Raw genomic sequence first — 15,000 nt, forward strand, 5'->3', positions numbered from 1 at the left:
GATGGGATTCAGGGTGGTTTAGCGGGTATCAAGCGTGCCTCCCACCTCTGTGACCCAGTTTTAAGCCTGGCCTGGGGTCACTTTCAAGTTTGTTTTGCCTCAGTGTGGAGCATGGTGTTTAAAGTGTATTTAAAAAGCTAATGATGAGGAAGCCCAAAGGAAACCACTGGGCTTATAAGAGATAGGCTCCCTCATTTATTTAATCAACATATGAATTATTAACAGAAGTATACATGTCAGATCATAGGCAGAGCTACTAAATAGTGTATGAAACGTTAAAATATACCAGATAATTGTATGAAATATAGATTAGGCTAAAAGAAGCAAATACGGAAACCATGAAATATTTATAATAAGAGGAGTGCTTTCAGTTTACAGGAAAAGGTGACAAGGTGTTTTGAATTTCACAACTAAGGGAGTTGTACATGGGTTGAGTTTCAGTCAATCTCAATCTGACTCTGAGGGTTTTTTCTCCGGTACTCCGGTTTTCCTCCCCCGTCAAAATCGACTCTCAGTCAATAATACACATCCAGCTGTGGGCGGATACTCTCGATAGGGATAACCTCTGGTGTCCTTCCCTTCCATTGAATTGAATTAATTGAATAAGGTACTCCCTTGTACTGTGTCAGAGAATACATCAGATTTCTCCTGAATATACATAATTTATGAACAACACAATCACTTATATGTAATACCTAATAAGTAGTCACCAATGACATGAAAATAATCTTGTTCATTTCTAATGTAGTCAGAACCTGTTGATATTTTAACTCAAAGACAGACTTTCCACTCCACACTCAAACTGTGAACCAGGCTTACACCATATTAATTAATTTTGCTAAGCTTTTGCTAATGCCTCTTTGTTGGTTTCACAAGGTCTTCAGAAATAGAAATCTTAGAATCAGATGTGGACAGAGCAAATCAGGTACATAAAATTATAATTTTAGGGCAGCTTGAGAATTGAGCACCCTAGCTTCTATGCTTCGTTTGTTCTTTTGTGAAGACAATTTGATGTTCCTATTCTGAATATTTTTAATTAGAGGGCATCTGATGCTGAGCGGCAAGTTGAAACTTTGAGAGAGGAGCTTGTTGCTTTGCAAAATGCAGTACAGGTTAGTTATGATTGAAAGTGCGTTAGCTCAGGCCTTTTGATATTTGTGGAGGTCTTTAGATCTTACAATTAATTTTTTTTATGTTCTTTTCATTCTCAGCATGCAAATGATGGACAGCGACCAAACATGGTAAGGTTATATTTGCAGATTTATTATTTTCTTTTTTTCACTTTCCTTCAATTTTTTACATGTACTGTACCTTGAACCTTCCTTTTTTGAAGACATAGGGTTTAGTGGTCTTGTCCTCAGGTTCATTGGTACAGTTTTGCAGCAAACGAAGAATGTCAACTTCATGACATGTGTGCCCTTTCCTGGGCCATTAATACTAAATTAATAGCATATTGTAAGTTCCTTTTGTTACTTCTGTTTCTATTTATTTTACTCCATCTAGTTTCATTCCTTCGTTTCATTCTTTTAATCTGCGTTAACATTATTATTCTGTATCATTGCAATAATATTATAAGTTTTATGAAATTTCACCGTACATTTTCTGTAGTCAGAGACCATTGATGCAATATCCCGATCAAGCTTAGAACAGGAACTGGCAGCCAAAGAGAGACAGGTTAGATTTTGATCTTAACGTTTGTTATATGAATTATTGGTATTACCGCGAGTCTCTGTGAGAAAAACATTCCACACTGGCTTATTTTATTCCAGAGTTCCTCAAAGTTGGTGACAAAAGGATTTATATTTGACATTAAAAAAAATTCATCTAACTTATTGCAAAGAACAATAAATTCATGCTCCGCCACGGCTAGATTACAGAATACCCGTCCACTTACATTTAATCTCAAAAGGCTGTCACAGCAGTCCCACAGTCTAATTATCCTCGTTCTTTAATCCACTCTGTGGACCACGGTGGCAGTACATTTTACTCCTTGGAGTTATAATATTCATATTAGTTCACTACGGGACTGCAGACCTCAGTGGCAGTTCGTTTCACTGCTTCGTGTTAATAACATTTCGTATTCTTCGACTACGGAACTGCGGACCCCGGTGGCAGTCCGTTTTTACTGATGAAGTCTTAATATAATTTTAGGGATCTTAAGCACGTACGTTTTTGAGACGCGGACGGCAACCGGAAGTGAGTTATTTTCCCTTTTAACTTGCTTTCACACAACCACATTTACAATGCTAAATATCTTTTCTCCGTTAGAGATAATTAATACAAAAATCTGGGAGACACCACTGTCCTGGCACGCAAAATTTTCTCTTCCGGTTGTCGTGTGCGTCTCAAAAACGCGCGTGCTTAAGTTCCCTATTCACGTTCATCAACAACGGGACCGCGGTTACATGGTTAAACAGTTACGCTTCTAGGTGTATTGCTTGCTCCGATGCCACATTTGAAATTTCCATTCTAGGAGTACAGCAGGATAATGATAATATATAGATTTAGCCAAGGCTAAAAGCAGAGCTCCCGTGCTATTTATTCTTACAATAAGAATGACCTGGCTTGAGCCTGCGATCCAATTGAAAACCAGTACCTGGTCAGCGGTCAGCTTAAAAAATAGCTGACCTCGATGAGCTTTACATTGGCATACATGGTTGGGTGAACGTACGGTCGTACGGTGACCACAGCCAAGTTTTCTCGCACAGATGGGTTACCATATTTACTTACCCATGGTGCTCCGCAAACGGAGCTCCGCAAATGACCACATGAACCTACATTTAAAACTTGGATTTTTTGCCAAGTATCCACAAGTCATAATCGAACAAATATATCCCTTTCTGTAAATCTTCTGTAAAAACTTTTCTTTGAAGCGGATACGAAAGGATTTGTGTTTCCATAGTACAGGTCAATGAAGGAGAGAGTGGTGTGATTATGTCGTTATTATTTACTGAGTACCATAGACCTCTTTTACAATGACGGCCAAATAAAACATTCTTCTGTTTTTATGCTGATAAGCCTTTCAAGCCTCGGTACGACAAGCAAATTTCAAAAGAATTTTTGTTTCAAAATGAGGGCAGTAGGTATAATATACATAAGTACAAAAGAATGTGGTCGCCATTTATGAAAGTGGTCTATAGATGCGAAATATTGTGTTTGTCTATAGAATGGAATTACAGTACTCCAAAATTTGCATCTGTCAAAGTACCATGATGTGAAGTGTTGCACATAAATCGACTTTGCCTTGACCTTTAATGTCATAATTGTAGTAATTTTTTCTTTATAGATTTCTCAGTTAGTAAGTGATGTACAGCATTTGCAAGTCACACAAAGTAAAGGGAAGGAATCGGCAGCGAGTGAGGTACAGTACAAATGTTGTTAGGGATAATGCCAAGATTCCATTGCAAGCTAATTCCAGCAGCTAGAGGGAATCTTTCGTACCTGAAAATTTGTCCATATACAAGAGACCACACATCATACGCTTTCTGAAACATGCCTCCTTTATCTTCCCGAAATTTGAGAAATCGAGCTTTTAATTAAGAAGATCTAAAAAGGAGGCCAACGATTTGAGCATTTCGTTTGTATACAGCAAAAGAAGGAAAGCTTACAATAGTGCGGTTTTCAATTGAGTGTCAAAAGTAATTAGTGAATTACTTTGCTTTTGCATTACTTCACTCAGTGATTGGTTCAAAGTTCTCGCGCCACTTTTTCAACCAATCAGAAGTGAAACCAAAAGCAATCGTGGCTCGCGCGTGCACATTTTCCCGCGCTTTGTTTCGGCTGCGTGTAATTACTTCGAGTTTTGATTGGTTTACCAGATTGTCTCCGTCCTTTTTGATTGGCCATAGTAATTACTTTGGTTTTGGTTTTACGACACTCGATTGAAACTCGCTCTATAATCCCTCGTTAGACCAAATGCAACTTTTAGATGCGTTTTGACAGTTTACTGTCCAAGATAACTGTCCAGGTCCACATTAACCCCTTTGGACTCCCAGGATTGATTAGTATGTAAATTCACCTCTCAATTTCAATACACTGTCGGGTAGACAAGTATTGAGAATGAAGATTATTATCAGCTTAATGGTATGATCCTGATAAAACACCAAATTCTCATTACCAACCAAGGAAGAAATCTATAGACGTAGTTAGGAGAATGAACTTTTACATTATGGGAGTCAAGGGTTAAACTGGTTTAGGTGTTTCCAAGGAACGTGGTATTTATGTAGCGTAACAAGGCGGCTTGTACAGCTTGACTGGTTCTCGTAACCAGCTGATTGCTTCTCATAACTCCTAAGGCACAGTCTCTCTCTTTGGTCTTGTTGACTTTGTGTTGGCTTTTAAATTTCAGATTTTTTTGTTCAGATGTCTGTTTAAACAAACTTTTTTTTTAGATAAGCAGATTAGAAGATCTACTTGCAAGTAAAACAACTGCACTTCGGGAATTGGTATAGACTTGCTCTCTTTTGTTCTTTTAGTTGTAGAAACAATTATAAAGAAGTAAGTAAGCGGGATAATTACTAAATTTGTTGTTTAATATGGCATGTTGGAGATGGTTCGGGTATCCTTGTTGTTTAGATTGTTACAATAACTTAAAACTATCACAATAAAGTATCACATCCTTATTTACCCTTGGATTGTGGGGTAGCTTGTTGCAGCTGTATCTCAGAGGAATGTCCGTGAAGTCGCCCCACGTGTGGGTAGATGTTCTTTACCCAGATAGCTTGTTCCAGGCTCCCAGATAGTCGGGAAAGCGGAAAAAACTGCTCTTCTCATTTAAACCACCCGAGCACATTTGGATAAAAACTTGAATTAAACATGGTAACCAACTATTTTACTTCAGGAATCAGTAAAGATGATCATTCATCATGTAGGCCATTATGTTTAAATCAAACGCAGTTAATATTTGGTTTCAGATAAATGAACAAGTTTCTCTGTATAAAAATAGATCTACTCAGATGTGAAGCGACTTCACTGTAATTGGGTGGAGCGACTTCACCGGCTTCCTCTCAGAGCATTCACCCTCCCAACCGTGATATACCAAAGAGGACAGACCACAACACTAAGAACTTCATGCCTGCTCTTTGCGAATAGTGTGTGTTAGTTCTTTTATCGGACCCACAGGGTTATGAACATTGAAGGGTTTAAGACAGAGCCATTGGTTTGTCGTCCTTATCTCAGTAGGGCGGATAGTCTACCATTTGTAGATGTGATTAAGGAGGCAGTACTTTCTCCTCTGTTATTTAAAGACCCTGCAGTGTAAGGTTGAACCCACGATCCACGGCAGTTGGATGTAAAATCAACTTTGTCGGGCGGTCGGCTGTCAAAACCTTAAGATTAGGGAGCTTTAGCCAGGATGAAAACGAGGGCTACGTGAACGTTATCTGAAATATTATTTCCCGTTATTGAAATAATTTTGCTATTTTTTTATGGAAAGTGTTTATCAACATTCCAAAAATAGAATTGGTATGAACGGTCTGGATGTTTGGAGTAAACACTGAAACTTTATCGTCAGGTGCTTGCGTCCTTCACGTAACCTCAAATTTGATCCTTTCAGGTCGTAGTCAGGACGAGAACGGCAAAGAAGTGTATCAAAATGTGAAACGCACTTGCGAGGCGTGCAGAGCCGTTGTTTTTGCTCATTAAACCCATTGTTTTGTGGCGTTCTCCTAGCCGTCTTCGTCTTCCTTGAAGTACGACTTCGAGAAATAGTTTCGTATTCTGAGCCTGCGTACATGAAAAAACGTGCGAGGTGGTCACCAGTCAGTCTCCCCCCTTTGCGCGCATCTCTCGCTCTGTGGTCGCTCACAATCACCTCTGTTAATGCTGTGGGGAAAGGCAAGTAAGTTACCTCCGAATTTTCATCAAAACGTCGTCGCATGTGACCAAAATGCTTATATATTTCAGGAGTGTAAACTGGAAGCACAACATAACTACGAGGAAATAAAAAGAGAGCTAAGGTATAATTTCTTATCAGTGATAAATTTCGTTTAGTAGGTTGAGTGCTATTGCATTGTTGCCAGATACTTGAAGCAATAATTTTATAAGTTAAGTGATTTTTTCATCAACCTCATGGAATCCAAAATCAGGAGTGTTTAAAAAAAAAATTACTTATCTCTTCAGAGCTAAATTGGCGCATAAGGCATCAAGGTTTCTGTACGCTCTACGGGAGCAGGACATTGGGAATTGTCGACTCAGTGACATGGTGATTCTAATTACTAGTTAAATTTGATCTCAGTTTTTGTCATATTTCACATTTTGCAGCATCTTAAAGGCTGTTGAGTTCTCCACAAGTGGATCAGAAGGAGACAGAGAGAAAAAGGTACGTCTTAAGTCTTCCCTCCCAGGAGTTGGACAGGATTTTGCCTGTAGCAAGCTGCATGTCTTAATTGAAAGGAAAGACCTTCAGCTTACTAACGCAAACGGATAGGCAAGGTCATTATCTGGCTATTTGGATGCAGACATAACATTCTGCAACATGCATGCAAGTTTTTTTCTCTTTCCTTCTTTTTCCTTCCTAACCCCGAGAAAGCTTCTTCGAGGGAAAAAAAGTGATAACCAAAGCAAACCTTTTCTGAAGCCTGAGAGAATTGTCTTGACCAATTTCATGAAGAGAGGCTGAATGTTTGTTATGTAACATTACCACAAGTAACAAGCCCACTCTTGGAGAAAACACGATTTTTTTAAGCAAGCTTAAATAATCATATTCGGTCAATATTGATACAATAGTCTCATTTCCAAAGTGGATGTGCAAAGAATTATTATCATTTCATTGTTGTTTCTACGATAGCATTTTGAATGTGGTTCGTTATTAATTTGTTCAGGAATCAAGTCCCAAATCTTTGGAGATGCTTCTTCTGGACAAGAATAAAAGTACGTTAGTATTGTGTGTATTATAAGTGATACGATTAATCTTTCTATCGATCTTTCTATGATTTATCGTCAGTCAAAGGTCAAGAAAATGGAATTAAGAAGGCCTTAAATAAGGTTTATTATCGTAACAATACTCTACCCACTCTTCCCTTCCGTTCCCTTCTATAGTACAAATTCCCGTTGCTCTTAATATCTTCCAGAATAGTTTTCTTTATTGTTCTTATTGTAATTTCAATAATTTTATAAAATTGTACCGTATAAATTTTATGTTCGCTCTTTTCTGTTCAACTCGTCAAAAATCGAAAGTTTGTAATCTGTAAAGTTAACACTTAACGACCAAAGTTTTAAGCCTTGATTTCAAAAAGACACTTGTTTCTTTAGACTGGAATTTTCCAATTTAATGGTCCGCCATTACTAATTTTAAGATCTTGAGAGAGCTGGATGGACGATAAAATGACGTGAAAGTCTCACTAGTTTAAGAATGCAATGCATGTGTACGCCGCAGAATTAATATGCAGAACGGGAGTTTTGGGCTTTCAGACTTTTAAACTCGCTTTTTGCATATGTAATAAGCTGCATTCACACGCTGAAATTTTAGGCTAGTGAGCCTTTGACGTCACTTTTCCCTGGATCCAACCCTCTGAGGTCCAACCGGTCAGTTTTGAACGTGAGTAATGGTGGACCGTGAAATCCAAAACTTACACTCAAAGTAAACGGCCTTTGGATAAAAATCGAAGCTCAAAATTTTGCCAGTCAGGTGTTAAGGAAACACACTTTCAAAATTGAAGAGATGTCACAGGGGCACTTTAAGTCTTTTTGAGCAGAGAACAGTTTTGGAAGAAGAGAGCAGTTAGTCTCGGCCATTACAAGAATGTTCCTTTTTCTTCTTGTCAGGGCTTCAATCAGAAAACACAAGCTTAAAAGTGGAGAACGTGGACTTAACAGGTACACTTCAAGCGTGCAGCTAAATTGAATAAGTGGAATCTCCCTTTGAAGCTATGGATTAGCTAAACAAAAACACAACGTACAGATGCTTTCACCTGACGTCACAGCGGCCATGTTGGTGCACAGAACAATAGAGAAAATAGTCTTTGGGAATTTGAGTCTATTATTATGCAAAACATGAGCCATAATTTGCTATTGTTTTGTGCACCAACATGGCCGTCTCATCACGTGATTGAAAACCATCTATTTTCCCACAAGATGTCTTTTCTCTTTCGAGTGGATCTTGATGTGAGTGTAAAGTTCAATTCTCGACGAGTATACAGTACCAGTACAGTGACAACTTTCGCTGCATGCAAACATTTGCGGCGCTGAAATTACAACTCGAAGCGGTTAGTCTGCGCGTTCTTTTCCTTTTCCGGAATGGCTTTCGTTCTCTGTTATTTGAAAACTTTTATAGTTACTGTGATCCAGTGCCTCCACTGCTCGCGATTTAGTTCGAATTCCCACCAGTTTTGAAAGGTTATTATTACAGTACATAAGCTTGGCCTTGACGTAGTAACAAAATTAGCATCAGAAAAAACCTTTGTGTATGAATGCCATGGTTGGGGTAATGTCCAAGTGAAAGGGGTCATCGCAGTTATATAAGCAACTTAAGTATGTGCCAGCGAGCCCGGGAAAATCCAGGCTTGGAGTGACTCAAACGCATGACCGTGCGATTGTGTTGCACTTGCACTTGGTAAGTTGTAATTAGAAGCCGGAAATAAATCCATATTCAGTGAACGGGATTCCAACCCACGATCATGCGATTACAATGCACTTGCTCTACCAACTGAGCTATCGAGCCAACTGGGAGCTGGTCAGTTGTAGGTAGAAGCCTGAAATAAATCCATGCGCAGTGAACGGGACCACGACTATGCGACTACATTGACTGCACTTGCTCTACCAACTGAGCTATCCAGCCAATTGGGAGCTGGTCACTTGTACGTTCGTATTCCATCTTGTGTAATTTGCAAATATTTATCTCCTTAATTGCTGCATAGGTCGCTACACAGAGCTGCATTCCAAGTACAACGAGGCAGTAAACACCGTGAAAGAACAAAAGGAGCTTATTGGTGAACTAGAAACAGATCTTCTGAGTGTTAACGCTTTACCCTCGACATTCCGTGGACAGGGAGAGGTCAGTTTGCTCCCAACTGAAGTTAATCCTTTGTTGTTGTTGTCGTTGCCACTTCTCCTGTTGTATTACAAGAATGTTCTTTCAAACGATGCTTTGCAGTCAGAAATTGCGCAAGATGTTCTCTCCTTGTTTTAGATGTCTGTATATTTAATGGAAATGAGCGGAGGGCTAATACGTACCGTGGCGTATGTTTCGAAGTTTAATTGTCATCATTCTTTTGGACTTGTTTTGAAAAGTTTCACTCTGGAGATTGCTCTTGAATATTAGTTATTACGCTAGGGAAAGCATTTTGGAAGCGACCCGAAAAATGCATCTTCTCATGGGGTGTTTTCTTAATAGAGAGAAGTGGCGAATGCGTCTTAGAATATTGACTCCGCAGAGATGGGTGAAGCTCTGTACAGTCTTTATGCGCTGTGCGCAGACGCTGGTCACGAGGACCGTAGAGGGAGAGGACCCTACCATTTTTAAAAGCTTTGTTGTTTTTTAGAACAGCAAATGACACGGATGGCACAACAGTAACACCTCCCCCCACCCTTTCCCCTTTTTGCTCGACAATTATGCAAAACGCTCGACTTCGTCTCGGGTTTTCATAACTGTCTCGAATTCTCCCAACTCCCACTCGTGTTTAGATGAGGCTATGTAAACACGGAAAAAGTCCTCTTTACAGCTTTTTTTGTTTTTCAAATTAGACCTTGATGCCTCGTTCAAGGCAAAATATTCTTTGGAATTTTAAGCTTAAGAACGAGGCAGCAATGGCTAATTTGAATAAAAACAAAAGAATATGTAAGTGGCGGCCATTTTGGAAAAAGGTGTATTGCTTAAATGTAATGATACAGACAGTGGTTTGTATTCTCCCCATTAAGCGCTTTTACCTCGGAATTTAGGGTATTGATGGTTGTATTTACCACAGGGAGAAGCTGGTCCTCCATCAGAGAAGGAGCTTGTATCAAACGCCGTCCAGCAAGCAGTTGCACCGGGGACAGGTAAATGACAATAATAACCCACACTTGCCTAGTGTGGAGTATTTCTGGCCACCACTCGATGTCGTCGACTTTATCGTTAAATACCTTTATTTCTGGTTTACATTTGAGGTGCTGTTCAGTTATCAGGTGTGTGTGCTATAAGTTATAGAGGCTCTGTCTGGGTAAATTCCGACTAGCGACATGGCCTAAAAGGTAGCGACAGCCCTTAAAGTAGTATCGTGACAAACGACGTCCTTTCTTTAAATTTCCGATAGCATCGGTTACAGCAACGTGAAACGTTGACAAACCACCGACACGAGACCCTTTAAAATTCAGACAAGCGACACGGGATCCCCCCCCCCTCCCTGGCAGGGCCTCTTTATACTTTCTACTTCTTGAACCTTACTTTAGGTGCGTGTTTGGTCGTTTTGGTCTTATCCCGCCACGATTAGCCTTGCAGCTATTTTGTAGCACAGGCGGTGTCAATGTCAATAAAGTTCCAAATAACGATAATGATCAAAGAGCTAAGTAATAATAAAACTGATTCCTAAAATAAAACAGCGCTCAGCTTGTCTGTTTCTAAGGTCAACCATTGGCCATTTTTATACTAGAGACGCGTAATTCGTCTGGGACGAAGTTGGGCAAACATTTTTTTCTACGTCTATTAAATTCGTTTAGTATAAAGACGGGCACAAGACGCATAATGCGTGTGGACGAACTATCCAGTTTAGTGCGTCTTCGAAGACGCACTAGAGTCTTTGCCCAAGTTCGTCCCAGACGGATTATGCTTATGCTTTAAAATCTCCACAGAAGAAATTAGGTTCCTTTGGGAACCACATGCTGCGAAGCGACAAACCCCTAACGCCGCAACCCACGGCGCCACAACTGGCTTCCTGTACCCCATATTAAACGTAGAATGTTGAGATGATGCTAATCTTGTTGTACATGCAACAGGTAGCTTTTCAGGGGACAACGTTGCCTCGGAATCTCTTCTTCCCATTGTGGCAAGTCAAAGAGAAAGATTTAAAGTCAGAAACATGGAGTTGGAAGCGGTGGGTTTTCTGTTTGGATACACGGTTCTTTAGAGTAAATTGAGACGCACCGAAATGGGAACCATCGAGAAACGAAGGTGCAATACCCTGTGCATTTTGAAAGCAAAATTCGCTTGCTTTGGGACACAGAAATGGGTCGAGGAAGTGTGCGCGCGTAAAGTGGTGGAACAGATGACAAATTCTATTCGTTTGTTTTTGCTGTTGTTGTTGTTTTTGATTTTTAGAGAGGGGGGTTTAAGTGAGTTTGGGTGGGGAAAAACGTTGAACAGCCTCAAGCGCTTGAAAGTGACTTCGGTTACCAGCGGGAAGCGCAAGAGAATGACTTCGGCAAGCGCAGCCACACGTAGGTTGTTGGTGGCTTGCCAGAAAATCTACCGTTGAAAAAGTGGACATGAAAAAGCTGGCAATACATGACAATTAGACCCGTATCCCGCAAGGGCTACGGGTCAGTAGGTCAGTAGCCCATGAGGCAAAGCCGAATTAATTAATTGTTTTAGTATCACCCAACTAGTCGGACAGAAAGGGCAATAATAAAGTTTGCAAATGAAAGATGAAAATATATTTATTTGGGAATAAAACGAAAGAAAGCATCACGCTTTTCGCTACTCGAGGACTATTACTAATAGTCCTCTAGTAGTGTAGCCAATCAAAATGCAGCATTTGCATTAGTCCCCTAGTTGGGTGCTACTAAATGATAATAGTCTTGTCTTTCTTTTTTCAGCAATTGCGCCACAATCAGCAACAGATAAGTGTGCTACAAAATGAAGTGGATACCTTACGCTCGGACAACGTGAAATTGTACGAAAAAATCAAGTTTCTCCAGAGTTATCCTACGAAGGTACTTTTTTGACTTTAAATTTAAATGGGCCATTATATATAATAGCTTGAAATCTGTATGATTGAGTTGTTCGGAACAAGGTTTGGCGAAGGTTTCTCGTAATATCTTGGCCATCGATTTCGACAGTTAAGTACCGTAACGTTGACTCTGGCGTGATGGCGCCTTGTACTGAGGAAGATGCATAAACAAGAACACCTATAACTTTCTGTTAACATGCTTTCAACTGCCATTTTTTGGTTGGCTACTGCTCTATCTTGCAATTTCCTTTTGTCTTGAGTCCTGTTTCCCAAAACGTCAGCGTTTTTGAGACGTGGTAATGGATGATCACAACGTTCACACCCGTAATTATGTCAGATGTTAAGCCTGAATAATAGAATTAATGTTTTGTGATAGCCATTACACACTTATCGTCCAACCCTCATGCCATGTGGTCTTTAAGTATAATTACATAGGTGTTTATTGAAAATTGTTTGCGCTGATTCGTTGCCACTTGAGGTGATAATTACGCGATAATCACCTAAGCGGTCTTTTCAAAATGGCCCCAAGCCGTTTTGTCGTGGAGACAGACGAAGAAATAAATCGCTTTAAAGAAAATGCATATTTTTCAAAGAATCGCCTATGTAAATTATACAATTATTCACCGCTATTCACCTCGCTTGCGGCGATGGTTGTGAAATGTTAATCATCAAGCGATTGATGTCTTCAAATTTCCTGTATCGTTCTTTTGGCGATAATTTATGCAAGTAAGTATGATAAACTTGTTCTGGACCGACGCTGATTCGGTGTGCTTTCTGTCAGGGTCATGGTGGGCGAGATGACGAAGCTGCAGTCAGTAGATATTCATCGCAGTACGAACAGAGACTGGATCCTTTTTCGGCTTTCAACCAGCGGGTAATTAAAAATGCTGGCCTCGGTTGTTCAAAAGGTGGATAATGCCATCCACCGGATAAATCACTATTCTTTGATCGTACCTGACGTCACGGCAGCCATGTTGGTGGAAAGAACAATAGGGAAAAAGTCTTTTGGGAATTTGACTCTATGCAAAACTTGAGCTATTGTAGATTTTTCTATAGTTTTGGCACCAACATGGCCGTCTTATCACGTGAGTGCAACCAAAGAATCCAGAGGATAAACGTTAGCAAAACCGATTGAGTTATCCAGTGTATTAGCCAATTCTCGGTTTTCACATGACGTCACGGCCGCCATGTTGGAGCCCCTAAACAAAGAAACGGCGGCCATGTTGGAGCCCCTTCCAAATCTTCCGGGAATTTAACTCTATTGTTATGCAAACGTTTTCTTTTGTTTTCGTTGAAAAACATGGCTGTTGATCACGTGAGTGAAAACCAACAATAGCAAAAGTACCATAATACTCTTTGTTTATCCCTCCAAAATTTTGCATAACCATTGTTTTTAATGCTTATGGAAACGTTTGGTGGGAAAAACAAAGAATATTATGGTATTTTTGATATTGGCTAACAGTGATTTAGCCAGTGAATAGCGCTATCCATCCTTCGAACAACTGGGCGTGATTGTTAGTACTTTTCATTGGTCACACCGTTCCTCTGTCACGCCAAGTATGTTTCACTTTTTGCCCACATCGATCGTGAAATCGATGTGATTCTGTTGTGTCACGCCACTATTTTCTATTTTTTTCCGTGTTGCACCTGGTTTTGTTGCATTTTCTCTGTGTATCTTCATGTCACATTCAATCATTTATTGTCTTTACGAAACAATTATTCTTCTTTTCTATACAACTATGAGACACCATACATCTTATCCCAAAATGGCCATTACGCTGTTACTCAAATTAGTAAGAGGAAGTTTTAATGAGACTATTTTGGAATAAGGTCGTTCAACCATACGCCAAGATCATAGTATAGATAAGAGAAATCGTGAAGAGGTCGGAAGTACATCAGTGATACTGCTTCCTTGAAACTTCCAAAGGGTGCTATTTTGTTTTACCTTTACTGCGTTTTGACTTACTTCTGATCTATTTAAAGGGAACCTCCACTAGAACAACAAAATAACTTTAAACCACAGAAGATGATTTTACAATTAAAATTCTTCAAACTTTTTACAATGAAAGCGTTTGTATTCGAGAAAAAGTGAATTTCAAAAACGCTTGTTTTGGCTTTCAAATCTCCCGAGCGCCGCCATCTTGAATAATTGTGACGTGTCGTGGTTGCCCTGTTGTTCTGACACAAAGAGCGTTTGTTCTGGAACAACAGGGCAACCACGGCACGTCAAAAGTTTGGAACAATTTTAATTGTATACATTATGTTCTGTGGTTTGAAGCTATTTTGTTGTTTTAGTGGAGGTTCCTTTTAAAGACCAAGATGCTCTATAAATGGCGCGGTAGTGAAAATCCCTTCGGTGAAATCTGTCCATAAGATTATATTTTATGTTGGTTGTCTTTCTTGCTTTTAACATTATTAACTTTAAATAGATTTTTTTGTCCTTGGAGAATCTTGTCAGTAATTCCGTCTCTGTTTTACAGTGACTGTTGATCGCCGTCTTATTTTCCATGCTTGGATGAATTCGAACATAAGCAGGACTTCTATAGCCGTTTTCGTGTTTATGAATGAGCAGCTAGCGATCACATGGTACAAAAACCGCCACACTGGAGAGCAAATTGCTCTCTAGGCCATCTTAGATGTACCAGTGCGCAATTTGCTCTCCAGCTTGGCGGTTTCTGTACCACTGCAAGAGGCCTATTTTTCTCTAAGGACGTTTTGGGTACGAGATTGGGCACTCGAACACAGGTGGCCAGCGGTAGCCGGAAGTGTGACGACATGTTCGAGTTAATTTGTTCCTGTTAATTTCCAGGAGAAACAGCAAAGATATTTGGGTCTCAGTCCACATGAAAAAGTCACTCTTAACCTGGTAAGTACATAAACACGGCTGTTTCGCTATTGCTTTAGAATGAAATAAAGAGTACGGATTTTAGTAAAAATGATAGAATGATCCAAGCATTTTCCCAGGAAATTTAGCCGTTGTCATAAAGGGAGCGTGAAAAAAGTTACTAGGCTTAAGGTGATCGCTTCGCGACCGGTGCAATTTTCCACAAAAACTGAGCTATGAAGCCCCGTCTGTTGAACGCAGCTGAATCGATTCAGCTTGTGCTTTTTCTTGAAAGATTATGAAAGGGCTTGGTAC

At 39.8% G+C, this 15,000-nt stretch overlaps 1 protein-coding gene across 3 annotated transcripts in view; it reads left to right on the forward strand.

The window, feature by feature from the left end:
- LOC138045601 (protein CASP-like) overlaps positions 1-15,000 on the forward strand; it is a 142,294-nt gene that overhangs the window by 26,799 nt on the left and 100,495 nt on the right. For 2 of the 3 annotated variants that reach the window (XM_068892156.1, XM_068892158.1), the window contains exons 10-25: positions 877-925; positions 1,041-1,112; positions 1,212-1,241; positions 1,609-1,674; positions 3,287-3,361; positions 4,392-4,445; positions 5,905-5,957; positions 6,262-6,319; positions 6,822-6,870; positions 7,765-7,815; positions 8,856-8,992; positions 9,903-9,975; positions 10,909-11,006; positions 11,728-11,844; positions 12,643-12,735; positions 14,671-14,727. In XM_068892156.1, coding sequence (XP_068748257.1) covers positions 877-925; positions 1,041-1,112; positions 1,212-1,241; positions 1,609-1,674; positions 3,287-3,361; positions 4,392-4,445; positions 5,905-5,957; positions 6,262-6,319; positions 6,822-6,870; positions 7,765-7,815; positions 8,856-8,992; positions 9,903-9,975; positions 10,909-11,006; positions 11,728-11,844; positions 12,643-12,735; positions 14,671-14,727 — 1,132 coding nt within the window. The remainder of the gene's footprint in view (positions 1-876; positions 926-1,040; positions 1,113-1,211; positions 1,242-1,608; positions 1,675-3,286; positions 3,362-4,391; positions 4,446-5,904; positions 5,958-6,261; positions 6,320-6,821; positions 6,871-7,764; positions 7,816-8,855; positions 8,993-9,902; positions 9,976-10,908; positions 11,007-11,727; positions 11,845-12,642; positions 12,736-14,670; positions 14,728-15,000) is intronic. The other variant, XM_068892157.1, reaches the window with a different exon arrangement.

Source organism: Montipora capricornis, chromosome 4 (genome assembly GCF_036669925.1).
Source record: "Montipora capricornis isolate CH-2021 chromosome 4, ASM3666992v2, whole genome shotgun sequence".
NCBI classification, from domain to species: domain Eukaryota; kingdom Metazoa; phylum Cnidaria; class Anthozoa; order Scleractinia; family Acroporidae; genus Montipora; species Montipora capricornis.